This window comes from Tetrao urogallus (assembly GCF_951394365.1).
Source record: "Tetrao urogallus genome assembly, chromosome: 19".
Classification (NCBI taxonomy): domain Eukaryota; kingdom Metazoa; phylum Chordata; class Aves; order Galliformes; family Phasianidae; genus Tetrao; species Tetrao urogallus.
This window is the reverse complement of record NC_136832.1, coordinates 2,706,599-2,734,373: the sequence shown is the minus strand read 5'-3', so window position 1 is coordinate 2,734,373 and position 27,775 is coordinate 2,706,599. Positions and strand designations below refer to the sequence as shown.

Genomic DNA, 27,775 nt, shown 5'->3' with positions numbered 1-27,775 from the left:
ATGAGCGCGGAGCCGGACGGAGTCTCGCTGCGTTCCTCCTCGTCCTCGTCGGGCTCGCTGGGCTCGGCGGCGGGGCCGGCGCTGCGGCCGCTGTCGGCTAACGTGCGGCGGCTGCACCAGGCGCTGACGGCGCTGCTGAGCGAGGCGGAACGGGAGCGCTTCATCCTCTGCCTCAACGCTTACCACGGCCGCCGCAACGTCTGCGATCTGGTGCGCTCCCTCCGCGCTCTCCTCGACGGGCCCCGACGGCGGCAGCTGCTGCCCCTGCTGCGCCTGGTGCTGCCGCGTTCCGACCAGCTGCTCTTCGACCAATACACGGCCGAAGGGCCGTACCTGCCGCCCCCCGGCCGCCCCCCGCCTCCCCCGGGGGAGCTGCGCCAGGTGACGCTGCGCCGGAGCAAAGCCCACGAGGGTTTGGGCTTCAGCATCCGCGGCGGAGCCGAGCACGGAGTCGGGATCTACGTGTCGCTGGTGGAGCCCGGCTCGTTGGCTGAACGGGAAGGGCTGCGCGTCGGGGATCAGATCCTGGGGGTGAACGGCAAGCCGCTGGACAGAGTGACCCACGCCGAGGCCGTCAAGGTAACGCGGGGTTCGCGCTCGACGGGTGTGCGCGTCCCGGAGCTGCCCTCTCCCCTTCGGCCCCGTGTGGCCGCTCGGTGACGGCTCGGGCTCGTCCCGAGTTTCGGAGCGCGGTGCGAAGCCGTTCCGGGGTCCTCGGGGCTGAGCGGTGCTGCTGTCTTCTGCCGATGTCTCTGTGTGATGTGGCAGCGCCGACTGTGCCGCTTTCTTCAGTCTGAGAAGCGTTTGGAAGTTGGAAATTTGCAGGAGCTGCACTTAAAGTGCGCACTGAGCCGCCGAACCGTGCTGCCTGCGCTCAAAGGGAGAGAGAGAGAGGCACAGAGTGCCCAAAGCAGACCAGGGAGAAGGGATAGAAGCTTTAATCAAAGGCGTAGGGCTGCTGACAGCTGTATGTTTGGAACTGGTGCTCGGTTTCCTGAGGCTGTGTCCGTGTGTGAATGACCCTAAGCCATTCCCTAGCTGCATAGCCACGATCGTGTGGCGGCTGGGCTCAGCAAACCTACGGAGCTGGGGAATCAGCCTTCAGGGCTGCAGCTTGCAGGCAGTGCACGGAGGGTCGGTGTGTGGGGCAGTGAGACCCTTTTGTCGCTGTTTGTGCTTTAACTCTTCCATAAGAAGCCAAAGCAGCCTGCTTTGGGCGGTGCGTTTCTCCAGCATTGAAGTTGTGTGGCTGTGAGCTCCCTGCTCTAGCCTTAAATCTGTGCTCCATACAGGGGCACATCTGCTGCCTGGCAGCAATGCTGGCCATCCTGAGACCCCGAGGGAAAAGTCTGTAGGAATTCTTTCTTTCGCTGCTGTTTTGTTCTAATAACAGAAAGATAAAGTCAGCGTTTCTGGAAGTTAGCCTTGCAATTCTGTGCTCTTAAAACCGTGAGAAAAGCCCCACGCATTTCATCTGCAGCGATGGGGAGCCAGGTGTCAGGAGCTCTCATGTCTGCTGAATGATCTGTAATTCAGCCCACTGCACCAGGTAATTCACATAATAACTCTCAGTTTGTTCTCTAATACAACGTACGTGATGCCTTTTAGACTCTATTAATATCGTGTGAAGCTAAGTGCTTCCTGCACAGAAATAATTCCCGTAGGATGCAGTTTGATAAGGGCTTGCTCTGTGATGAGAGCTATATTTTACCACTGCTATTTTAATAGGAAAGCTTAAAAACTGTCTGTTTGGGAGCTGAACTTCTTTCGGCTGTTGTGTCAGTCCTGGAACTGCGCTGGAGTTCCTGCATCAACTCCCATCCAGGTGCTGTGACCATGGGAGCTGCAGGGTGACCCCAGGAGCCCAGCTCATGGTCAGTGTCACAGTTCTGCAAGCACTTCTGCTCCATCAGAGCAGTGCAAACTTTGTGGCTTGGTGGGGAAACGCAGGTTTGGGCTTTGTTGATACAAACCCCAGCTGCAGAGCGCTCTCCCAAGTGCCTCCTGCCTGTTTCTCTCTGCCGCGATGCTGTGGCTCTCTGAAAAGGAGCACATTTTAGTGCTGTGTTTCCACCTCAGCTGTCCTGCAGCTTGAAGCTGCCCGTCTGTGGCAGCCTTGCTGTGCAGAGCATCGCAGTGCTGGGAGGGAGGCTGTCAGAGCTCATTGCTTGGGGGGTGGGGAGATGGCAGAGCTCAGGAGCTCCTCTGTGCCCAACGTGCTGCAGGGATGCTCAGCTGTGAGCACACGCAGTGTGACGGGTCTGTAGGTGTTTCAGGGAAAATGAGATTAACTTACAATTATTTTTTTTAATGACGGGATTAGCTGAGCACTCCAAAACAATTCACTTAAATGATTGCCTTCTTAACCTTTATGTGAGCAGTGGAGTTTTACTGCTTGGCTGCTCAGTGCTTTCTCTTTCATCCAACTCAAAATTAAATGACTCCATTACAATTACAGCTCCATCATCCCGGCGTTCAGGACTGCACTTCAGACAAAGATCACTGTCACTTGAATTATGGCTTAAGAGACAGAGCTTGTGTTGTCTGTTGTATTTCTAGCAGGCAGTTGGCTTTCGTCAGCCTCGCTACAGTTTGTGCTTGATTTTAACAGAAGTGCTGAAAGTTTGTGTTAATAAGCTCTAATATTGTGTCCGGAGCAGCTGAGGTGCTTGCAGATGATGCAGAGACGTAGCAGAGGTGTGCAGCTCTGAGCAAAGAACAATTCCACCTTCCGGGCAGCTTACAGGAAAGCAAACTGTGTTTTCATTGCTTCTTCTGATGACTAATGAATGGATGATCGCTATGGGACTTATTTGCTGTGCTCAGTGATCCCACACCGTGCTGCATGAGCAGCTGGCAGGCATGGATGCAGCCCGGTTCTGTGAGGGGCTGGGAACTGAGTCCTGGGTGGAGAATGGGGAGCAAAGGCATTGCATCAAGCCTTGGTTCTGTAAGAGTATCAGCCTTGTTGCTTTCAACAAGGGGAAAAAGAGGGAGGGAAGGAGCTCGCCCTGGGACTTGGAGGCATCTGCATTTCAAATCGTTGCAATGCTCCGTGCAGGGCAGGGCTCCTGCTGGTGTCACAGTGGCACGCATGGCGCCCTGGGGCCGAATGTTGGGCTGCGGGTGACGAGGTGCTGCTCCGCTGTGGCAGCGTGCTAATTGGGCCTATCAAATTAATGCTGTGTGTGAGGTGGCTTGGGGTGAGCGTGTGCATCTGGGGCATCCCTGGCCCTGTTGCAGAGGGGGTTTGGCTGCTGCACTGCTGCATTCCTCAGTGGGAAGTTGGTGGGATTCCCTTCGTTCCACCAGCCCTAATGAAATGAAGTATTATACCGATGCAGAAGAATTAGGTGGAGGTCCTTAATCTCCCTGCTCATAGTGTGAGGATGCTGGCACATGGCTTTGGTGTTGGCTCTCTTCAGTGGGGCCGGTGTTGCTGAGGGCATCTGTGGTTCTCAGAGTACAATAAATGTGATTTGCTGCACTCCTTGTAAATAAATAGTTCTGTCTTGGAAAGATAACCCAAAGGACAAAGCTGTCCTTCTTCTAGAGGAAAACAAAAGCACTGTTGTGCCACACAGCTGGCAAGTGGAGGTATCTCTTACTCTGTTCCTCTGTCCTCGGGGAAGATGATGGATTTCCTTGACACTTCCCTCAATGCCATGTCTCCTCGGAGAATGATTGGGCTCTAAATCCCTTCTCCTGAGCTGACAGCGTGTCTGCTGGAGCGACGTGGCTGCAGTGAGTGCTGCTGTCACCGCTGCCTGCAGCACCTCTGCTCCTGCCCAGTGCCTGGGTGCTGTGCTCAGGAGCTTTGTGCCGGCGCTGCTGCTCGCCTCATTTACCCGCATGGGTTCTTTCAGAGTTCGTTTTTCACCAGGTAACTGACCGTCTCTAGGCAGTAAGGGTTTGTGGATGCTGCTTGCGTTATTTCTCGCTTCTCGGTGTGCAAGAAAGAGCAGAAAGGAGTTAGCTTTTATCTGGGTTGTTGTTCTGAAAGCACGGAGAGGCGATGCGGAGCTCCTGCTGCTGTTAAGGCTGCCTGGGGCTGTGCGAGGGATGCACGGGGCAGCGCCCGGCTCTGCGGATGGGAGCTGGGGGGGTGACAGCGGGCTGTCCTTGGAACTGAGATCTCCTCTGCCCTTCCCGGGTGACAGGGACACGGTTTCCCGATGCCCCGAGGCTAACTGCCTGCAGTCACAATTACGCATGCATTTACATCGATTTGCATAAGCACCTCTTGTTGAAAACCAAACTGCTGTCGCCTTTGCCTTGCGAGTGGGAGAGAGGTTGGGCTGATCCTCCTGCAGGTCCCGTCTGTTCTGCCGAGGAGTCTGCCTCACCCCTCCATCCTTCTGTGCCCACCTCTCATCCCGCGCTCCACCGTGAGTGCCTCTGCTGCCCTCCTTCTGCCCGTGCACCGCTTCTCTTCCTCTCTGCCTGCAGAGGAGCCAGGCACTCAACGCTCCTCCACCTCCCCGTGCAAGGTCCCAGCCCTGCCCCTGCAGCCCCCACCCCTATAAGCGCACACAGGGGCCGCTCCATCCCCGCTGGCACTCGGATGGGAGCCAGCTGAGCCGAGCAAAACCGAGCTGAGAGGCTGGGGTGCGTCCCAGCATAGCTCAGGAGCCAGCGTTCAAACTTCTGCGAATCACTCCTGGGTGGTGCTGGAGCTCGCACAGCTCCCTCTGCCTCCCTCCTGTGGCATCTTTGCAATCCTCTCCCCTTAACGCTTTGCTCACTTTTGCTTTTTGGGTGGTTTTTACCTTACTTTTTCTTGGACTTGGTGGAGCACTGTGTGTTGCTTTGATGGATAACCCCACGCTGACCCTCACAGCTCACGGATGGAGCAGTGCTTGGATGCCCGCTATCTGAGCAGCCCCTAGTCTGTTATTTTTGGAAGCAAGCATCTTGCTTCTGCAGTGAGGGGGAGGATGGCTCTGAGTTAATGCTGCTTGTTTCAAACTGCGATCTACCCACTAAGAGGATGAATTGGAATAGATTGCTCATTTCATTAGCAGTGGAGGTAAGCGAGTGGGCTGCGTCCGTACGAGACGCGTGTTACAGTCAGGCTGCCAGAGGAGTGCCAGTGATTAATTGCCATTCAGTTCTGACATCTGTGTTCCTACCGGAGGATTTCTGAAGGCCTGGAGATGCTTTTTACACAGCCTTCAGCCTTTCAGCTTCCTCCAGAGTGTGAAGAACATGAGAAGAAGGGGGAAGTCCTCCATAGCGTGGGAGCAGCGTTGCGGCGCTGCTGTTACAGCCTTCACACCGTGGTCTTCTTCATATGAGTTATAGCTGAGGTAAAGCCAAATCACTCTGAGCTTGGAGCAGAGTGCAGCAATGTGCTGCAGGGCCCTGGGGAAGCGAGGTCTGTGCTGATGCCGCAGAGGGATTAAGGAGGTGGAATTGTTTTATTTAATGGTCCACTGCAAATGGGTTCGGTTTAGTGTGCCCATCAAACAACGTGCTTTGTCAAGAGCTTGCAGCCTGGATAGTGCTGCTGAGGGGGCACCTCTGCAGTGGTTGGGCTTCAGGATGCTTGTGCCTGAGGAAGAAGCTCTCCCTGTGTTCATCCCACCCACTGCCCTTCTTTTCTCTCCATCAGCCCCGCAGGGCAGAAGCCTGATGGTTTGCAGAGAGGGGTACAAAGATGAAGACCTGCACTGAGGGTTGGTGCAACTGGCCAAAGCCGTGCTCAGGTGGGCTTTGGCACTGTGTGCAAATACATTCCAGGAGGTGCAGGGGGGAGAAATGAGTGTGGTTAGGCTGGGCAGTGGTTCCTGCTGGTTGCTTGGCATCCATGGAGAGCAGCTGGAAAATGGATGCTGTCCTCTGCCACGGATATATGGTGCCTCAGCATTCCTGTCTCTGCTGAGGAAGGTGCCTGTGTGGTCTATGAGTAAATCGGTGCCTTTGGTTCCAGATTCATTCACACAGTATCTCTACACCCAAAGCACTTTCTGTTATCAGAAGCCTTCAACCTCCACCTCATCTCAGAGCTGTTTTGCTGGGGCAGCCCCACATCCAGCTGGGAGCTGCAGTGCTGGGGAAGCCCTGGGGATCCTGCTCAGTGCTGGGGGGGAGGAAAGAGTGAAGAAGAGAAGTTCTTCCCATGCAGGAAGATGGAGAGTCGCCCTCAGCCGCAGCTCGTTGATGGGTGCCTCTGTCTCTGGCTGTGCTGTGGGAGCTGCTCCCATTTGGCTCACGGATGCCTCATGTTGCAGCTCTGCTGCCAAGCGCTTCGTTAAGGTCTGGTTTGCTGTGTGGATGTGCAGAGGCTCCATAGACCTGTGCCAGGTCTCGTTCCCATGCCTGCTCTGCTTCATTATGGAACGTGTGCTGTTATCCCTGCTCTCCTGCCTTCCTCCCCACACAGGGGCTGGGCTTTGACTTCTAAAACAGCAGAGATTCCCCAGCTGGTGGGACCTGCAGCCAATGTATTTACCCCACAGGCTGGGACTTAACTTAAAAGTACAAATAAAGAATCTTCTCAAGCTGGCGGAAGCTCATGAGTCAAAGATCTGTTCTTGTAAATAAATTCAGCTGCAAATGTGCTGACCTGCATCGACAGAGCTTAAGTACCTTGAGAAAGTGTGCATCTGAAGGCTGGGGCTGGAAAAGGACTGAGGACATCCCCTCTCTTCCTTTGGAAGGGGCCAGAGGCTGGAGCTGATGGCAGTTACATTATTTAGCCTTGAACATCCAGCCCAGGCAATGGGACGTTCTACAGATGTGTTTGCTGGTGAGAAAAGGCTGATTAATTTGCTGTCTCCAGTAATTAACTTCTCTGTGTAATGCTGCAACTTGGAGAATGTCTGCAGTGAGTTGGCAGTGGCCTCATGCCTGTGAAGGCACATGGAGCAGTTTCATCACAACTCAAGCTGAAACCATGCTGGATTCCCATTGCTTCTCATGAAAGCAGAACTGGGATTGCAGGACCAATTTTTTAATTCCTTTTCCCTTTGCTTTTCCCTTTGCTTTTCCCTTTGCTTTTCCCTTTGCTTTTCCCTTTGCTTTTCCCTTTGCTTTTCCCTTTGCTTTTCCCTTTGCTTTTCCCTTTGCTTTTCCCTTTGCTTTTCCCTTTGCTTTTCCCTTTGCTTTTCCCTTTGCTTTTCCCTTTCCTTTTCCCTTTCCTTTTCCCTTTCCTTTTTTTTTAATTCTTCTTTCAACTGGCATAGGATTGCAGGGGGAGCACTTTGCATGCTCCAGTCTGACCTGGGGAGCAGCACTGAGAATGCTGTGATGTCTGCCTTACCCCATCCGTATAATATAGCAGCAGTGCCATTTGGTCTCAGTGAAATGGAAGATGAATGTGGCCAGGAATCCTCATGCCACAGCACAAATATCAGTGGTGCCAAGCAGAGATGTTCTGAGCAGCCATCCTTGTGCTCCTGCAGGGTCCCAGGGCCCTGCCAGCTCCTGCTCTTGTGTCTCTTCTTCCTCCCAGGCTGCTCTGTCCCTGTGGTGCTCGGCTGTCACCTGCATGCATAAAACATCTCCCTGCTGCAGGAGAGCCCATCTCCTGTGGCCTCATCAGCAGAGCTGCAGGGGGATGTGAAAAGCCCCGTGTAAAATCTCTAGCTTCTCATGCCTGGAAAGTTTGCTGCATCTGTTTCTTGAACGCCTCCAAAGGTGATGCCTGCCACCTCCATGGGCAGCCTGTTCCAGTGCCTGATCTCTGCTTTGGGGAATAAATTTTTCCTAATATCCAACCTGAACCGCCTCTGGTGCAACATAAGGCCATCACCACTCATCCAGCCCCCACCTCACCACTGCCTCCTTTCAGGAGCTGTAGAGAGTACTGTGATCTCCCCCGAGCTCCCCTTCCCCATGCTGACCCATCCCAGCTCCCGCAGCCATTCCCCATCACACCTGTGCTCCAGCCCCTCACAGCTCCATGCCCATCTCTGAACACCCTGCAGGGCCTCCATGGCTGAGCTCGCCATGGAGAAGCACAGCAACCGTGGCTGGGGAAGCTATGGGAAGTGGAAGTGCTCTGATGGGGCTGCAGGTATCACAGCCCTCGTTCCAGCTCTCCAGGCACGTGGTGACCTTGGGAGCACGTGATGGACTGGCAGCCAAGCTGCTGTGTGTGATGGGGAGGTGGTGAGCTGGATCCTTCAGCTCTGGCAGGGAGGAGCAGGAGTGATGCCAGGCTGGAGCTGGGACCCGGCCAGCCCAGCAGTTCTGATGACATTACATTTTGCCCATGAACTGCCAGAATTGGTTCTTCACTGTCACGAGCTTTGCTCGGCAGCTTCTCTGCTCAGTGGGGAGAGGAGACCTTGCAGGGGCAGCTCATCAGAAGGACGCATGTATGGAAAAATACAAAGCAGCTCCTTGCTGAGAGCAGATCCTGAGCGTTGATGTTCTTGAGGCCTCGGAGGGATCAGCACTCACAGCTGTCCCCAGAGAGCTCCCATAATGTTAATGTTATTTTAATAAAAGCAATGCCAGCTCCTCGCAGTGAAAGTTGGGGAGGCAGGGGAGCAGTTGCAAATAGCCTTATCTGCATCTCAAGGCCATCTTGGTGCATGCTGTTTGAAATAGATTTATGTATTTGTTAATGGCTGTGCTCATTAATTGCTGGCTTGTCCTGGGAGGGCAGCTGGTGAGATCATAGAATCATAGAACGGCTTGGGTTGGTAGGGACCTTAAAGATCACCCAGCTCAAACCCCTCTTCTGCAGGCAGGGTTGCCAACCTCTTGATGGCTGAATTTCTGGGGGAGCTGTCAGTGTCTGTTGGACATCAGGAGCATTACTAAAGATGGAGCTTGGGACCAGCCTGGGGGGGAGCAAAAGTGCTGCTTTCCCAAGCACTGAGCCCATTCAGAGGGTGCAGAGAAGGCTCAGTCTGGGATTCAGCCCACGCTGGGGCTCCCTGCAGGCATGTCAGTGCCCTGTACACGGCTTCATCTGCTGATGGGGAGAGCATATTTCCTCTGTCATCGACAGCATCATGGCCTGGGCACTGTGGTAGTTCAAGAGAATATAAAAATCTGAGCTGTTTCACTGGCTTTTTCTGTCTCTCATTACATTCTGTAGGTGTGCAGAGTAGCTTGACATCTTTCAGCCTCCAGGAAGGACAAAGCCTGTCCTGTCGCTCCAGGGCCCCAAGGCGGATCGTCCTTCCCCATCCATAGGCATTCACTCCCTCTTCTCTGTGCCTTCCCTTCCAGGTTCTGAAAGGCTGTAAGAAGCTGAACCTGTCCGTCCATTCGGTGGGACGCATCCCGGGGGGCTACGTCACCAACCACATCTACACCTGGGTGGACCCGCAGGGCCGCAGCGTGTCCCCACCGACGGGGCTGCCTCACCATCAGAACAGCTCGCTGCGCAAGGACAGCGAGAAGAGGAGCCACCTCCAGCTCCTGCAGGAGGGAGATGAGAAAAAGGTGAGCAAGGGCAGCACGGCGGGCCTGCCTTGTGTTACCTGCTGCCATGCAGGTGCCAGCCATCTTCGCCAACTGTGTGGTTTTTGCTTCTCTGTGTGCTGCGAAGGCTTGGGATGGAGGGGTGGATGCTCTCCAAGGTGGTGGATAGGGAACCAGCTGGTTCTGTGCAAAAAGGAGATGCTATTGCCTCTCTGCTGCTTATTGGATATCCAAGTACTATCATATGAGTGAGCAGCCCGAAGGCACGGAGTTACCCGAGCCTCAGTATTTCCATCTTGCCATCTAGAGATCACCCAGCACTTCGACTGCGTGCCCTCAGCTCTGCCTGGAGAAGCTGTAAGGGATCTGTAAGCTGGAGGCTCCTGCCTCAGCCAGAGAGGGGAAAATCTAATACAGGATGAGGGAGTTTGCTGTTGAAATATTCATGTTGGCCACGAGGGAGAAAGGCCTATTATTTTTTACTTTAAAGAGGAAAGAAAAGCAACTGCTGCTGGCTTGCTAGTGTCCCCCACCCCCTACCACTCAGTGTCACCTTGATGCAGCCCCAGCAGAGCAGATAGGCTCTTTGAAGCAGCAGGCAGGAGGTGTTGCTCTGCACGTCGTTCCTTTGCTGCATGCTGGGTATCAACACGCAAGCCTGCAGCTGTGTGAGCCCCTTTCCAATGCTGGATGTGCAGGGAGATGTGATGCAGGGCTTGGATGCTTTTGCACAAACTCACTCTTGAGCTGTGAGGGGCACCATCCCTATGTTGCCCTATGTGACACATTCAGGCCTGAAGCTGCCTGGAGAGGCTGTCCCTGCTTCAGGCTGTGCTGCTCTGGTGCCATTGCTGTGATGCCATTTTATGTGGCAGGGCTCTGGGGAGATCTGCCAGCCTGGAATGCCCGTGCTTCGTGGTACTCCCAGCTCGTGGCACTCTGCCTTCAGCAGCTCTTTGCCAAGCTGTGAGTAGCTCCCTGCCTGGCTTTCCCCAAATCTGTGCTCGTTCTTCCACTCCCTGGCATGACCCATAAAAGACCAAGGCACTTCTGTATCCAAAGCGCCCTGCTTTGCCAGCTGGCAGTGAAAGGAAACCCCACCATGAACATGATCCGTGATGGAGAGGGGTTATTTGGTCCGACTGCCTGTGCCATGGGGCACAGCACGTGCTTGGAGCTCCAATTAGCAGAATCATTTTGTCCTGACTTTGCCATACACCCCTGAGAGGTGAATCCATCCCTATAACAGGATAACGATTATCCTCTCGCTTTTTTTTTAATTATTATTATTTGTTTGTATGCATATTGCTGCTGTAAATGGGATTGTTCTGTTGACAAGTATCATGCAAAGAAATGCAACGTATCTCTGGTTAATTCAGCACAGTCAGCTGGAATTGACAGGTACCCCCGAGGGCTGTTTGATTTCTGGATGTTTGCACTTCCTAAGGGAGAGGCTCCCTCCCCCCTCACACCCCTCTGCTATTTCTAATTGATCTGAATGTCCTGGAACACACAGGCCAAAGCTTTCAAGCTGGTGCTGTTTGGGGAAGCGCAGCGGATTGGATTTTAGCCCTGCAGCAGGAGGACGTAAACCAGAAAGTTTGTTAATGCTTTGCCACAGTTCAGTGAATCTGCTGTAGTTAAGGTGATGTTTCCAGTTTTGGCAAGGTGAAATTCAAGGTTGGTGGAGGCATCCCACGTTCGTCAGGCAGTAGAGATGCCCCTGTCTGCCTCGAGCCCCACAGGTTCCCATTGATGTTTGTGATCTGCCCAGACTCAAATCCTCTGGATTCTGACAATAGCAAAGACCACTTAGGCTGTGAATTGTCATTGTTGTGCTTCTGGAATTGACAGCTTATTTCATTAAAAGCACTTTGGAAATCATCAGCCGGCGAAAACTCAGAGGTGCTGCTGCGCTGGGAGGGAGAAGAAACGCTCTGCAAATGTTGGGCTGCTAATTCCCTAAGAAATGCCATTTCATCGACTAAATCCTTGCTCTAATGTGCTGATGGCCAGGGGAACTGCTTATTCCTTTATGTTTTTGGTGCAGAAGGAAGAAAAAAAACATACGCATAGAAGAGAGTGTCTCTTTGCCTCCAGGCAGTTTTGTGCTCAAAGGTAGCTATATTACAAAAGAAAAAAAAATCCAAAAAGGAGAAATACATCTGTGATATCATCGCACGGCTTGGATGTTATTGAGAGCCTAATGGTGACTACTTGAGCATGAAGGATAATAGAAGCAGGCGAGATGAGGACAGATTTCTTTCTATTAGATGACAGTGGTGTTTTCCATGTGGAGCAGTGCTGCTCTCCTCTTGCAGTTTGCTTGCTCTGACCTTGCTGAGCTTCGCAGCCAGTCCGGGCTGCTGAGGATGTGTGGTCACTTCTCCATTCACCTGCAGTTTTCCTGCTGCTCCCAGCCCTGCAGCTGATGGGTTCTGTGCTGGCCCTGCGGGGTGGAAGGGCTTTCAGACCTGGGTTGCTTGGGCTCTATGTGCTGTTTTCCACTTGCTGCTCCTCGAGTCTGGGTTTGGTGTGTGTGCAAACAAAGTGGTGGTGAAGCACTGGCACAGGTTGCCCAAGGAGGCTGTGGATGCCCCATCCCTGCAGGCATTCAAGGCCAGGCTGGATGTGGCTCTGGGCAGCCTGGGCTGCTGGTTGGCGACCTGCACACAGCAGGGGGTTGGAACTGGGTGAGCACTGTGCTCCTTTGCAACCCAGGCCATTCTATGGTTCTATGATAAAGCAGCTCCTGCAGCACCGCAGCAGTGCTGTGTATCTCTTACTCTATCTGATGCTATCAGGGTGGGGAGATGAGCTCAGCTTCCAAATCCCTTGGGGCAGTGTTGAAAGGAAATGTAAACATTCGAATCCAGCTCAGAGCAGTGCTGGCAAAAGGTGTTTATTGTCCAGGGATGCATAGAAGAGGGGGGAATGCAGTCAGTACAAAGCTATTTTCACGCTGATGTGTGGCTGTGTGTGCTGTGCTGCATTTCTGCTGCATGGATTGTCATCAAAACTGGGGAATTATTGAAATGCATGGCGAAGGCATGGCGAAGAAATTATAGTAGGAAAGAAACCCTGAATGTTGCTTGGGCAGAGGGGGAAGAAGGAGGATTTTGGAACTGCTGAATGCTTTTCTGCTTTTGAAAAATACAGTCAAACTTTTTATAATGTAATTGTTCAGTGAGAGCAACGTGTTAATGCAAATAAAGAGTTAAACTGCCCTTGATTTGTACGGGCAAATGCTGTGCTGGGTGTAGGCAGTCTGCTTGGCCCTCTTCTCTGCCCTCCCTAAAGAGACACAGTGCTCAGAACATGGGGAAGCAGAGCTGGGCTGCTCCCATCCTGGCTGGATGTGGGTAATTACTGAATAGACAAGCCCAGGGAGACATGGCAGAATGACACCTGCTGTCATCCATGGGTGGTGACAGCACAGGGACCTGGCCGTGCTCAGAAGCACAGAGCTGAGATGCTGCTGTGCAGTTTTTGGGTGCCATGTAAGCATCTGTTCCCCCTCCTCTGCAGGTGAACCTGGTCCTGAACGAGGGGAAGTCCCTGGGGCTTATGATCCGAGGAGGGGCAGAGTACTCCTTGGGCATCTACATCACCGGTGTGGACAAGGGATCTGAAGCTGAGAGCACTGGCTTGAAGGTAAGAGGATGGGAGGGATGGAGAGCTTCAGCCGTAGCACAGGGCAGTGCTGGCACACAGCTGTCAGTGTGAGGCCACTGCTGCATTTCTGGGGATGGCAGGTGAAGAAAGTCACCCTGGCTGGCAGGAAAGTATTTTTCATTCAAGTTCTTGGTCCCGTGCCCTCCCCCTGCTTTTCATATCCAACCCCGTTAGGTTTGGGGCCAACGTGTGCACGAGGTGCCCCGTGTGCCTGCAGGGCTGTGCAGGGCTGCTCAGTACAAGGAGGCTGGGCTCACTGCAGTGCAAACAGGTACGTGCTGCTTTCATCCTGCAGCGCTGGCATTTGTAAGGATCGTGTCCTAACAAGCAGAAGCAGCACGACCACCCTCGGGGTGATCAATCAGCAGCCTAACCTGCTGTGACTTCCACCCTAAAGGATGCTCTGTGCAATCACATCCTGCACTTTTGCTTTCTGCATTGCAATCCCGTGGGCTCTGAGTGCCGTCTCCTTCCCTGCTCCTTGTGTCAGTCAGTCTGGGTGGACACTGAACTCCCTGGTGTTCTCTCAGTTCACTGAAATGGTGGTAGACTGTTGAATGTTGAGGGGATAATCCTGATATTTAACAGGGTGGGCACCTGGTGGCATCAGCAGATTGCATCCAGCTGGACACTGAGCTCACTGCAGTCCTCTGTGTAGACAGAGGAGAGAGAGGGAGATGTTTGCTGGGGGAATTCAAGCAATCCTGAACTTGTCCTCTCCAGGCTCCTGCTCCTCTCGTGGAGGGAAGAACTGCTGGTAAACGTGGTTGCCAGAGAATGCATTGCTGTGTCCTGCTGTGCGGGCTCAGCTGGAGCTGCTGGAGAGGTTCCTGCTGACATCAGGCAGTGGGTACTTTGGGGGGTTTTGCTGCTTCCTCTGATGCCAGAGTAGACTTTTTTTCTCATCAGGATTGTTTTGGCAGTGGGTAATTAGCTACAGCCCTTTTCAGTGTTAGCCCTTTTCAGGGCAGAGAATAAAACCCCATTTAATGAGCTGCCGAAGTTGATGCCTGGTCCCCAATATTGAGTTTGCAGCACAGAGGCTGGGGAGAAGGAGGGTGCCTGCTCCCCAGGTCCTGGTGATGCTCTGTGTGCTGTCACTCATTGACAGTGACCTTGGGAAACGTGCTGCCAGTTCAGCTCTGCAGTCAGCATTGGGTGCCTTGTTGGTACTGCTGACCTCTTGATGCGGCACCTAAACAGGGCAGGGACTTAAGGAAATCTCTCTCTGCCATAGAGCCATGCTTTTATCTTCTCCTTTCGGCTGCTTTTGTGCCGTGCTTGGCACAGCCACAACTGGTGTGGGTGCTCTGGGGATGGATGCTTTCTATTCGTGGTCCTGACACACCAGGTTCCTGTAAGTATCAAAGGGGAGGAAAGATGCTCTGGGGCAAAGGGACGAGCAAAACAAAGCTGTCCGAAGCAAGCCAAGACTCAGCAGCATGGTTTTGCATAAAGCATTTGCTAAATTATTTGCATTATTTGCTGGCAGCCAAAGCGGCACCACGTGGGGAACGCTCCGCAGGTGCCAGCAGGACGTGGGGCTGCAGCACTGCAGCCGCTCCAGAATTAAATATTCACCCCTCGGCCTCCTTCATGTTTATTCATCCCTGAGCCTTCTGACAGTGCATTCTTCAGGCATATTCAGAAATCCAAGGCTGAAGGCCGTGGGTTGGCAGGATGCTTGCTCCCAGCTCTGTCCTTCTGATGGACGTGGCAGATGAGTTCGTCCTGCTGCTGTCCGTGGCTCTGCTCATCCCGGTTTCTTCTGCATTCGTTGTATTGCAGATTTCAGGTAGCTTTCTTTGAACAAACAACTCAGTATTGAGTTTGCAGCGCAGAGGCTGGGGTAGGAGGAGGTTGCTGTGATCCATATATACCCATGCACGAGACAAGGAGAGAAAAAAAAACAGACTATAAATAAGAAGTGAACGATTTTACATCACCGGTGCCATTCACAAAGCTGCCTCTTGTGTTTTGAGGCCCGCAGACAGATGAAGGTAGCACAGAATAGTGCATGACATGAAGAGGGAATGAGCCATAGGGCGAAAAGTGCAGCGAGGCACTGCATAGCTGTGTGTGCCAGGCCTGACCTGGGCACCAAAGGCAGCACTGTGTGTTGTTCTCACCCAGCAGCAGGTTGTGCTGGGCACTGCACTGACAGAGCATGGAAAGCAGAGGCTTCTTGTCTCCTTGCTTGCCAGCTCCTTCTGGCTTGCTTTTGAGCAGCTGGAGGGTGAGCGGTGCGTTAAATCCATCTAACTGCCTTGAACCTAAGAAACCATGAAAGCTTAATCCCTGATATAGGAAACTATTAAAGATTCATAATTGCAATAAAACTACCTAATTGAATTGGGGTTTTGATGGTCCCTCCCATTGCCTTGCCCAGCGTGTTGAGGAGCTGTGGGAGATTTTTGTCCAGCCTCACCACACACTCATTGGGCAAACAAGAGCCCTTGACTTCTCATAATTGCCTGCGTTGCTTTATAGAGCTCCATCAAATCCAGACACGTTATCTCTTCTCTAAATTTAACAGGCCTAATCTCTTCCATCTGTCCTCTCACCTTCATTGCCACAAGGCATTGTTTCTCTTCTCTGGAACTTTCTGTTCTGTCCTTTCTGCTGGGCAGGCAGGCTGTACGCAGGGAATGCACTGACAGCAAGGTCACGCCTTTGGGTATCACCATTACACTCATTTTAGAGCTGCTCTTGAGACGTTTCTTGCCACGGTTTCCTATCACACATCTTTTGCTGCAGGTTTACTCGGTCCTTCTCAAATCACAGCTTCATGCTGAGCCACAGATCTCCTTCAGCTGTGTCTGCTCGGGTTGTTTCAGAAGCTCCCTCACATCTTGGCCAGTTGCACGGTCCTGCCTGGTTTTACAGAGCATCTTTACCAGCTCCTTCCTGTCTGAGCTTACCCAAATAGTTGAGTGATGCTGGTAGATCTTGACTCTATTGATCTTGCTTTCACATTGCTACTACAGGCATAGAATCATAGAATGGCTTAGGTTGGAAGGGGCCTTAAATATGATCTTGGTTTGATGTCCTGCTGTGTGCTGGGTGCCCCCTCAGCAGCTCAGGCTGCCCATGGCCCCATCCAGCCTTGGGCACCTCCAGGGATGGGGCACCCACGGCTTCTCTAAGCAAAAAAAGCATCTTCCTCTTTTCTTCCCACCTCTGGGCTATTCAATAATCCTTAGGTCTTCAGCTCCTTCTGTGTCTCGTTATGGTTTCTCAGGGAGACCCTGTGCCATCCACTAGCTCTGCATCTATTTTTGCAAAAGCAAAAAGATCTCCACGTTCACCTGTCCAGTGCCCTGCTGCCTTCCAGTGCACCTGCAAGGATCACAGCTCCCAGGGCTTCTCGAGCAAAGCTCTGGGTAGTGCTGGGGGAAGCTCAGGTGCCAGCAGGGTCAGAGCTCACTGCAGATGGCATGGCATCTGTGAGTCATGTCCTACTGGAGCAAATGGATGAGTCTGGAGAATTAATCCCAGCCCTCTGAGGCTTCCTCAGAGCAAACAGCAGAACGAGACAGACTGAGCTGCTGACTGAGAGTTTATATTGACTCCCTGTGTTGTTCCTTCAGCCTCAGAAGCTTTTCCCCCCTCCCTCTTTTCTCCTTTTCTCCTCCAAGATGGGGTGAGTTATTTAAAGAACTGTCTTGTTCTGCTTGCATTGCGGCATAAAGAAAATAAGATTGCATTTTGACAGAGCTGAGCAGAAGCCTATGGTTAAGCAAAGATATGAAAGAACAGTTTCAAAGAGGTGGCTTATCAGAAACAGGGTGAATTTTGATATGGGAGTGAGAAGTGCGTGGAATGCCCTAGAAGCAGAGAGCACTTGGGACAAAGGGAAAAATGCCAGATGCGTGCTGTGCTTTGAACACAGCCTGACTATCTGAAAGCCCCAGAGTACAACAAAGACCCCAGCTGCAAAATGAAAGTTCAAGGGAGCAGCTGGGGAGGAAATGGGAGGAGAGGAGGGGTGAACCCCCAGCTGTCCCACATCCCACAGCGTGCAAAGAGGTGGAGGCTCTGGTGAGGATCTCAAGTGAGCCCTCCATGCTGCACATGGGTGTGAGGTTTGGAGCTCAGCAGGAAGAAGTGGGGCTGCGTATTCAATGGGGGTTGTTCCTAACCGAGTGGGGTCTTCAAGTCCTTCAAATGGAGAGGACTTGGCAGGTGAGTCTGACTTGGGATCCTAAATAGCTCCTCCAGGCTTCGCAGCCAGGTCCATTACTGGCTGTTGGCTTGGTCTCCAGCCAGCAGCACTTGGATCCTCTCCCTCATCTCATTATTTCTCCAGTTGCTTTACTCCTAATTTGGTGGAGCAGTGGGAAAGAAATGCACACGGTGCCTGCCAGGCTCACCCCCTCCTTGTTCTGCAGGTAGGAGACCAGATCCTGGAGGTAAATGGCAGGAGCTTCCTCAGCATCCCCCACGACGAGGCGGTGAAGCTGCTCAAGTCCTCCCGTCACCTCATCATGACAGTGAAGGACATTGGGAGGCTGCCCCATGCCCGCACCACCGTGGATGAGACCAGGTGGATAGCGAGCTCCCAGATTGGAGAGACCCTCGTCAGCTCCACGGGGTGAGTGCTTGGTACAGCCCCATAGGGGTGCAGAGTGCAGAGCTGGTTCAGAGCTCCCACAGGGGCTGTGCAGATGTGTAGGGTGGGTGTAGAACGGCAGCACATCCTCTGCCATGAGATGCTGAGAGCCTCATGCCTCAGCCAGCTGTCTGTGGGACCACCCCCAGTGCTTGGGTGTTGTGGTGCCCATATCTGGTGCTCATAGACAGCACCTGCGTGATGGATCAAGGCTGAGCGTTGTGGGAGCTTTCCCCCATTAGCTTACAGGCATCCAGGGTGTAGAACAGGGGATGACTGATGGACATGCAGTGCTCAGTGCTGACTGATCTTCTCCCTCCTTGCAGGGTGGTGGGCGATCATGCTGCGGAGGCAACAGCTAGGGTAAGAGCTGCTAAAGCCCTTCCTTAAAAATAGAAACAGCCATCACCTTTCCCATGGGAGGGAAGCAGCCAGCCAGACCCTGCCCAGCACTGTGCCTGCAGCTCTGCCTCAGCCTGCCCTGTCCAAGCAATCCTTTACAAAGTGTGCTCCTTTTAAAATGGAAATGAAGCAGTGAGGTTTCACAGGTGGCTCACACTGATAATGGCTTCATGCTGTTTGCTTGGCAAAACACCTCCCCAGCCTCAGCTCTAGTGTTCTGGGGTAGCCCTGGTCTTGTCTGGCCTCATACACCTGTGGTGTGACAGCACTGCCAGGGATGGGAGCAGCAAGGACCTCCTCTGTTAGATAGAAATCCCTCCCAGAGGAAAAAGCCTTTTGTCTGCAGCCAGATGTCTCTGGCTTTGGTGTTGGTGACTCCTTCTTCTTTTGGAGCTTGTGGAAGTGCGTGTTACACAAGGTGGGAAGCCCCTCTCTTATGGCATTGGTTCCCCCAGCTCTGTCAGGGAGAAACACAGCCTGCTGTTAGAACAGTGGCAGCTCAGTGTCTGTGCCTGCCGAGCAGAACTGGGAAGCTGTTTATTCAACTGATGCATGATTTCCTGGCTGAGTTAGGCAGACACGGAGCACATGGCTGTGCTGGTGGCTCCTGGGGGTAACCAAAGCGTTGCTCTTTCCAGCATTGCTTCAAGTGATGTGAGAGCAGCAGGCAGCTGGGGCTGGTGGGCATGGGGACCATTCTGGACAATGCTGTCAGCTGCTGACTTCTCAGTGTCCCAGACCAAAACCAATCTCCTGTCTTCTTCCACAGCCCGTGTTCTACCGGGGCCTGGCTGGCTCGCAGGTGACACTGAGCAGCATGGTGAACCAGACCCGGGTCATGCTGGAGGAGCAGGCGAGGCACCTGCTGAACGAACAGGAACGGGCCACCATGGGCTACTACCTGGATGAGTATAAGGAAGGCCACATCTCCGTGGATGCTCTGGTCATGGCGCTCTTTGAGCTGCTCAACACGCACGCGAAGGTGAGCCCTGAGCAACTGTGATGGGATGGGTCCCAAATTGGGAGTGCGGTCAGGCTCTGACATCTCTCTGCTTGTCTGCCTGGCCCAGTTCTCACTGCTCTCGGAGGTGAGGGGTGTGATCTCCCCACAAGACCTCGATCGCTTTGACAACCTGGTGCTGAAGAGAGAGATCGAGTCCATGAAAGCCCGGCAGCCTGCAGGACCCAGCGTTGGCACTGATTCCTACTCCATGATGTCCTACAGTGACACCATCTCTTCCTCCAGCAGCCACTTCACCTCCACGACCGTCAGCTCAGCCCGGGTGAGCCTCTTCCTGCTGTTCCTTCACCTTTCAGTCCCTGCTCCTGGCAGCCCTACAGCAAGCTCACATCCCTCAAGTGCTATAAAGGCATTTCCCCAGCATGGAGGGGGTTCCTCCAAAGCTTTCCTTATCCCCTTACAGGGTGTGAGGGGCTCACCTCCCCTGGCTGCAGGCTGTATCACAGCACCCTCTAAAAGCTGTACCACAGCTTTTAGAGACAGGGGAAAAGCCAGCAGTGTCCTGGAGTGGCAAGACAGTGATGATTTTTTGCTGGCTTTGAGAGTCCTTTGCCCCATCCATTTGTGTTGCAGCAGAGAGATGGGGGCTGGCCCAGCTGGGTTGTCTGCTGTCACCCCGTGCCTGCCCCTATCTGCCAGCTCTTGGTTTCCCATTCTAAACCTCTGCACAGGGGCTGGCTGCCTGCTCCCATCCCAGTGGTGCCCAGCACTCAGGCCACCTGCACCCTATCCAAGCCCCTGCCACTTCCCAGCCCTGAGCAGCAGCACTCCCATGTCTCGCTGTCAGGCCCTCGTTGCACGCACCATCTAATTAAGTTATCATAATCACTCCTGGAGCGTGCCGGCGCACAGACCCAAAATTAATTTCCTCGCCATGAAATGCCTGAAATGCCTTTCATCATAAATGCATTAGCAGCCTTGGAAATTAAAACCTTCTTGAAAAAGAACGGGTGATGAGGGGCTTTCTGCTTCTTTGGCAGCAAGCAGAGCAGCCCACGTGCGGGATGGGTGGAACTGTGCTTCAGGGGCCCATGAAACACAGCCAGTGGGCAGAGGTCTGGCGAGGGGCTTTGGGTGGATGGATGCTTATCTCAGCTAGCAGAAGAGCTTACAAACTTTGCTCTGCTGCTGCTCTCCCTGGCAGCCTTCACGTTCAGTGGGGATGCAGCTGGATGTGGGTTCCGCAGGGTGGGCGTGCGGGAGGAGGGATGCGTTGCGCTGGGGTTTGCTTTTGTGGCTCGTTTGTTCTGCATCCTCCCTGATGTTCTGTTTTCGCTTTTGTGCTTGTTTTCATCTGCTTTTCCCCTCGCACGTCCCCAGGAGCGGCTCTTGTGGCTAATAGACCTGATGGAGGTAGGGGCTGCCGGCGGGCGGAGCTCTGAGCGCTGTGGTTGCCATAGCAGATGGGCTGCGAGCGTGTGCGATGTGCATGGGGGGGGGAGGAGGGGACAGAGCCCTCCGGGGGCCAGCACACATCTCAGCCACGTCAGCAGCTGCCTCGTGTCTCCCAACTCTGCTTCTCCTTCCCGTGGCTTTGCCGGGCTGTGGGTCTTAGTGCTGCAGTGCGGGCAAGGCTCAGCTGTGAACCAAGCCCAAGTGGTGCCAGCATCCTGCTTGCACTAAAGCCTCATGTGCCACTGGCAGCTCGAGGCTGTGCTTTTGCAAAGCCCAACAGCACTGATGTCGGAGAGTTTTCCTTACAGATCTTGTAAGGAAAAGGTCTGTACGAGCACCTGTGCAGGAGGTGTCCTCTGGGACACAGGTTAATTTGGTTTCGTGGGCAAAGTCGGTGACACCAGAGCGGGTTCCATCATGGATTGGTGAGCAAACATACCAAAAACAGTCAGTATGGGGCTGATCAGCACGGCGACTTAAAGTGATTTTATCCCAGGATTCTTGAAGGGTGCTCGGAGATGAGGCAGTGTTGTTTGATTGTGCCACCCGCTGGTTGGTTGTCTGAGTATCATCACCACCTGTTGTAAATGGAGGATTTTGATCTCAAGATGAGACCTACAAAGCAGAGGTTAATTGTAGACTGAAGTAACGTGATGCAGCTTGTCTGATCAGAGCAGTGGGAATTTCTCATTTGCTTGCAACCTAAGCAGCCCTTAAGGGATTTTGTCCCTGCCTCCTGTCTCAGCCCTCATTGTTAGGATTAAGGAATTGAGATCTCTGTTGATTTCGTTTTTCTTTCTGCTGCCTTCTAACAAATATACTGCCATCCAGGGCCTGACTCTATAGGTGCTGGCTTGCTCCCAGCTCCACAAAGCTGCAGGACTGGGTGCACTGCAGTAACTCAGCTCATTTGCCAGCCTGTCATTGGGCTCCATGTCACCAGCAGTAAGGAGAGGACGGTGATGTGAAGCTGTTCCTCTCTCTAGAAAGTGAACCATAAGCACAAGAGTCAGCAGCCTCCTTTATATCTAGCAGATGGTCTGCATGTCCCCAGAGAGAGCAGAACGAGAGCAGAGGAACAAGGGCCCTCCTACACTTGCAGTGCCTCCAACACCATTTGCCTCTCCAGCCCCACCTGTCCCATTACAGGGCTGTGCCAGCTCCCTGCTTTGCTCTGAGCCCTCCGGGACAGGCACCATCATCCACATGGATGGCTGATGTGTGCTTTGTGTTGTCGTGTCACCCCCAGAGCACTCAAAGTCTGAGATGTCTGCGCTCAGCGCCTGGGGCTTTTGCACACCTGGGCTCCCAGGCTCCTCCGTCTCCATCCTCAAACCCTGCGGAGGTTTGGGAGACTGGGAGAGGGGGAAAGCTGGGCTGCCGCTCAGGCTGGCGCAGTTATTCGAAAGCAAAACCGTGTGGGAGTCAGGCTGTGTAGTTCTGCTACTGGAAAATAAGGGGCTCATTTGGAGCGGCGAGGTTAATTAAAGGCTGATCATCTGTATTCCCCAGGGGGTGGTGGTTTCTCCACCACATAATCTGCAAATGGAAGCTGTTGGATGCGGGCAAAGGCAAAGCTGGAAAAGAAAGAGTTTAGGGACAGAGATGAGGTTCCCCTGAAGCTGGTGGGCCCTGCACTGCCCTCGTACCAGGCACTCAAACCAGCGTGCTCCTTCTGGGCTTGCCAGAGCAATTCTTCATCATTCTAATCAATATCAAGTTCGGCTGCTCTTGAAATAGCCCTACCTGTCTCCTCCTCCAGCCTCAGACACGTGGTATCACGGCAGAGCTTGGATTTGCACAGCACCAGGTCTGGCCCGAGCCTGATGGTTCTGTTGCTGCTGCCAGATCTGCCTTCAGCCCTGGCTTAGCACAGTAACCCAACGGGTAGGGGATTTTTCTCTTTCAAAAGCCACCTACCACTGCACTGGATTGAATCGGTGACGACATCTGCCCTCATCAGAGGAAGGAGCAGACTTGCAGGCTGACCTCCCTGTTGCTCTTGGAACAAGTCATTGCTCTGAGCTCTCAGTCTCTGGGGTTCCTTCTGAAGCCATGGAGATAAAAGCACTTTGCATCAATGTTTTTACTGCTTCTCTAATGCTTTTAATTGTCTCCCGCATCTATTTTGGGACACTGACATCTTACAGGCACAGCAGTAGCCTCCAGCAGATGGGCAAAACGCAGATGCACCAGCTTTGCAGCTAATCAGTTGTTTGTCCTGCAATAAATAACGTGCATTTGAACACAAACTGTACCCTGCCCGTTCCAGCACAGATGAGCAAACAGCCCTATGTGATGGGAAGGCAGTCAGCCCTCAATGAACAGCAGTGGTCTCCTCAGAACCAGGAGCTGCTGCAGCACCTATTGGGGAACTGCAGCACGCTGGATTTTTTCTGACTTTCTCTGGCCAGTGTTCTGAGCTGTGTTCTGACCTTTTCTAATGACATTTTGACTCTTCAGCAACGGCAGCAGCTTCTATTTGCATTAAGACTGACCGCTCTCCTTTGCTGAGGGAAATTCTGTCTTTTTCATTGCTTGCCTTCCAGGGAAGATCCAGGTACTGAACCTGACGCCCTCAGAGCTCGTTCCTCCCCTCTCTCCAAACTAAACACAGGTTTGGGTTCAGAGGAGCCCACTGCCCTGCTGCAGAGGATGGTTCCCTGCAGGCTACTCTCCCAGCAGCTTGGGAGAGGCCGTTTCTCAACTGAGTTGTTTGTTTGTATGGTGTGTGATTCTCCAGGAAATAAATACCTCTGAGTGAGGGGTGCTTGCAGGGGTTTTAGGCAATGCCCTTCATCGCTCTGCATGTTCCCTATTGTGCTGGCATTTCAATGATCTCTTGTCGCTGCCATGACCAGGTTTTCTCTGCATTTGCCTTGCCAGAACACATCAGAATTGGAGGAAGGTGAAGACTGCCAGCAGAGCAGCATCAACACCCTGCCAGACATCTCTCTGGTAAGACAGCTCACCTTTGGTTATTGATGATACTGAGTGTTACCCCAGGTTCTGTAGCAATTTGCTCTGTCACCAACCCCTGGTGCCACTGCAGTTGCTGAAGTAAAGCAACCAAACTGCTTTGGAAGAAGGATTCAGGGTGTCTGAGTAAGAGTAGCATCTGTGCTTACAGGAACCAGGCAGAAGTTGGGTGGTTTGTCCTCTAATTGTCCTCCTTTGTGAGTCGTGTTGCCAACACTGTCCGAAAGATATTTCTGTGCGAATCAGCTGCTTTAGTGGTGCCCTGGGTGCGTGACTGGCTCTGTTCTTGCTTTGGCAGGATGACCTCTCGTCCTTCCCAGAGGAACCCCCCAATTTCAAGCCTCCCCCTCCTCCCACAGCCCCCCAGATGCTGGACCCCTCCGCTGCCCAGCACAGGAACCCGGGGAAGGACAAACCCAAGCGCCCTTCCTCCGAGTCCTCCCAGTCAGGCCTCTTCTTTGTGGCCCCCCGAAACCCCACACCCCCCCCGAGCCACTCTGAGAAGGACACCATCAGCGTGGCCTCCACTGCCACCACCTCCACCGAGGAATCCTCCCCGAGCGCCATCTATGCCACCATTTCCCCAACCCCGCGTGGCTCCCGACGGCAAATGGACGCCCAGCTCTCCCTGCTCAGCCATCCCCCCATCGGCCCCTTCCCCAGGGTGCAGTCCCCTACCAGGCTGACCAGCCCTCCTGCAGATGGCCCTGCGGCTGCCGGCTGCCAAAGCCCCGCGTCCCCATCCCCACCTCCACCCCCAGCCCACCCCGCTCCCCCTCCTCCCAGCCCTCAGGCCAACCAGCACTTCATCATGGTGGAGGTGCACCAACCCAACAGCGAGCCCGATGTCAACGAAGTGAGGCCCTTGCCCCAGGCTCGAGGTGGGTGTACTGCCAGGGTAAAGGCAAAATTGGAGGGTCCCCGTTGCTTTGTTTATTGGGGTGTTGGCTGTAAGTCCAGTTTGGCTTTAGCTTGGGGGCTCATCTGCTCACACAGTCCCAGTGCTGGGCTGTGGGATGGGAGTGAGTCCTGCAGGAGGCAACATCCTTTGATCTGACCAGCAGCCTGTTGGAGAGAGATGGATGTGAAAGCTGGACTGTTTGGTGCATGAAGAGTTGGTTGGATGATCATAGCCAGAGGGCTGTGGTCAATGGCTCTGTGTCCAGGTGGAGGCTGGTCAGGAGTTGTATTCCCCATGGCTCCAGCTTGATGCTCTTGAACATCTTTATCAAAGACCTTGGCAATGGTATCAAGTTGTACCCTCAGCAAGTTTGCTTTGTGGTGCATCTGACACCGTAGAAGGAAGGGATGCCATGCAGATGGACCTGGACAGGCTTGCCCACATGAACCTAATGAGATTCTACAAGGCCAAGTGCAAGGTGCTGCATTTAGACTGGGGCAATCCCGGACATGAGTACAGACTGGGAGAATAACTCCTTGAGAGCAGCCCCGTAGAGAAGAACTTGAGGGCCCTGATGGATAGAAAGCTGGACATTAAGCAGCTATGTGTGCTTGCATCCCGGTCTGCATCAGTAGTGGGCTGGCAGTGGGCAAGGAGCAGATTGTCCTTCTGCCCTCCTGCGGCCCCACCTGCAGCGCTGCCCCCAGCACGGAGAGGTGTGGGGCTGTGGGAGTGGGTCCAGAAGAGAGCCGTGAGGATGCTCAGAGTGGCACTGCCGCCCTCCCGTGGCACCGCTCTCCCACTGCAATTAGTTCGTTAATCACGGTAACGAGAGGAACGAACGCCTGCCTCAGGCACCGTCCTGCTCCAGGGGTGTCAGCGGTGGGACCCAACGCTTCCAAAGGGGACATTCCCAGGGCTTCAGTCCTCCCTGCAAGGGTTCCCGATGCCCATTTCCAGGCTCCTTTTGCACCCACATCCTGCATCCTCCGAGGGGTTGAAGCCCCAGTCTGGCAGCTCGTGCTTCAGGAGCAGGAGGGGAAGGCTCTGGGTTGGCTCGCAGTAATTCCAACACGAGCTCACCATCCTCTCCCAACCACCCCAATTCATGACCCAAACTGAATCCCGAATCCAAGCTTGGGGGCACTTGGTGCTCCCAACGCACATCTCTGCTCTTTGGGATGGGTTCACTTGGGAACCTCGCTCTAAAATGAGGTCCAAGCAGGGGGGACCTGCCCAGCCCCGGGAGCAGAGATGTCCTGGCACAACCAGTCCCATCATCCGACCCCCCTCTAACAGCCCACATCTCTCCGCAGCCTCCACGCTCTCCCAGCTGTCAGACAGCGGGCAGACCCTCAGCGAGGACAGCGGGGTGGACATCGGCGAGGTGGAGGTCAGCGGCAAGGACAAGAGCAGGCAGCCGGTCCCTGGGAAAAGCAGAAGCCTCAAGGAGGGCACAAGGAGTGAGGGGACAGCAGAAGGGGCCTCCAAACCGGTGAGGATGGGTGCTGGGGGAGCTTGGGGTCAGGGATCAAGGGAGAGAACATCGCTGACAGGACAAAGGGGAATGGTTTTAAACTGAAAGAGGGGAGATTGAGATTAGACTTCAGGAAGAAATTCTTCACAGTGAGGGTGGTGAGGCGCTGGCACAGCGTCTTTCCCTCTGCCTTTGTGTGCTGTGGGATCGCAGTGGGTGGTCGGAGCCCCTCTGCATCACTGCCCTGTGCCCACAGCCAGGGCTCCTGGAGCCCACCTCGTGTCTGATCCGGGTGTCCAAGAGCGCGCCGACCTTGGGAATCGCCATCGAGGGCGGAGCGAACACGCGGCAGCCACTGCCCCGCATCGTCACCATACAGGTAAGGGGAGCTGAGGATGGGGAGAGCTCGGCACACGTCCCAGCCCTGTGCTCCCCGTTGGCTTGGGAAAGCCCCACAGTCACCTGCTGTCAGCCGTGTGGCTCCAGCCCTGCCCAGGGGGGATTTTCGGGATGCCTCCAGAGGTACCATTCTGTTAGGGAGGACTTGAGGAGCGGAGGGTTGTTCGTGTGCTGTGACTGATCCCATAACATAAGGCATGGAATGGAGGGCTCACTGCAGGCATGCAGGGGATGTGGTCAGCCCCGAGAACATCCTGCCAAGTGTGGGGGTTGGGGAAGAGAGAATGGTGGATGAAGGCTGGGGAGCAGCGCCCGCAGCTCTGCCCTCGGGTGCAGCCTGCTCTGCTCTTTGCTTGGAGCAAACCTCAAGTTACAGCAGCAGAAGGGCAGAGCCGAGCCCGTCCCTCCTTTGCAGCGCGGCGGTTCAGCACACAACTGCGGGCAGCTGAAGGTGGGCCACGTCATCCTGGAGGTGAACGGCACGGGGCTGCGGGGCAAGGAGCACCGCGAGGCTGCCCGCATCATCGCCGAGGCCTTCAAGCTGAAGGAGAAGGACTACATCGATTTCCTGGTTACAGAGTTCAACGTCGCCCTTTAGGAGCCACGTGGGACCCGGGGGGCACCCGGATGGGAATGGGAGGCGACGTGGGGGCACCGGTGCCCCCTCCCCACTGCTGCACCGCAATGCACACGCAGAATCCCACACCGTCCCCAGCTGTCCCCCACGGGGCTGAGAACGGACAGACTCGCACCCATTTTGGGGCAGGGGTGCCCTATGCCCGGGGGGGGGGGGGGGGGGGGGAACTATCCCTGTGTCCCCCGCGGTCATTCTGGTGCCAGGTGAGGGGGAGGAGGTGGAAAGGTGAACACGCAGAGAGCAGCCGGACGCCTTGTGACTTGCTGCCGCTGTCATTGTATTTATACACAGAGCTTGGCTTTAGTTTTTCAATAAACGGGCGGCTATAGGGCGGTATTGGGGTGCCTATGGGGCGCGGCGCGGCGCGGCGGCCGCCAGGGGGTGCCCGCGCTGCATAAATTATGATGATGAGCAACACTTTCCGCGCTCCCATTGGCCGTCTCGCCCAGGCTATGCAAATGAAAGCAAAGAGCGATCTTTATGCTAACGAGCTCTGACGGCGCACTGCGATTGGAGGAATGAAGCGGGGCCGGGGATGAACGCGAGGCCACGCCCACCCCGGCTCGGGCCGCGCTTTGTGCAGCGGGGCCGGGAGCGGAACGGAGAGGGGCTGGGGGGGGGAGGATCGTGCCTACAAGTGAGTGGAGGGGATGGAACTGTGATGGGAAGGGAGGAGGGTGGGGGGATGGAGTGCGGCCCGGAGCTGGGCAGGCACTGGGAGCGGGGCCAACGCCGCGCAGCGCCGCTCCTCCCTGTACGGAAGGGGGGGCACGGCCCCAAGGGCCCCCATCCTGGAGAGGTTTTGCGGTGGGAGGCGGCCGGAGATCCGGAGTCGTGATGGAGCTCCGAGCAGCGGTACTGCATGAGCTGTGCGTCCGGAAGGGGTTCGGGTG

The 27,775-nt window shown here is 54.4% G+C and overlaps 1 protein-coding gene across 1 annotated transcript; it reads left to right on the top strand.

Annotated features, from left to right (window-relative positions):
• On the top strand, positions 1 to 26,843 carry WHRN (whirlin; the record flags this gene model as incomplete). The annotated part of the gene is made up of 13 exons (XM_079544744.1): positions 1 to 579; positions 9,190 to 9,405; positions 12,913 to 13,038; positions 17,451 to 17,653; positions 17,998 to 18,034; positions 18,843 to 19,055; positions 19,144 to 19,356; positions 20,415 to 20,447; positions 23,376 to 23,447; positions 23,767 to 24,349; positions 25,686 to 25,864; positions 26,103 to 26,225; positions 26,661 to 26,843. The coding sequence occupies 13 exons, from the start codon at positions 1 to 3 to the stop codon at positions 26,841 to 26,843; spliced, it is 2,760 nt and encodes a 919-aa protein (XP_079400870.1).
• Between the last annotated feature and the right edge of the window lie 932 nt (positions 26,844 to 27,775).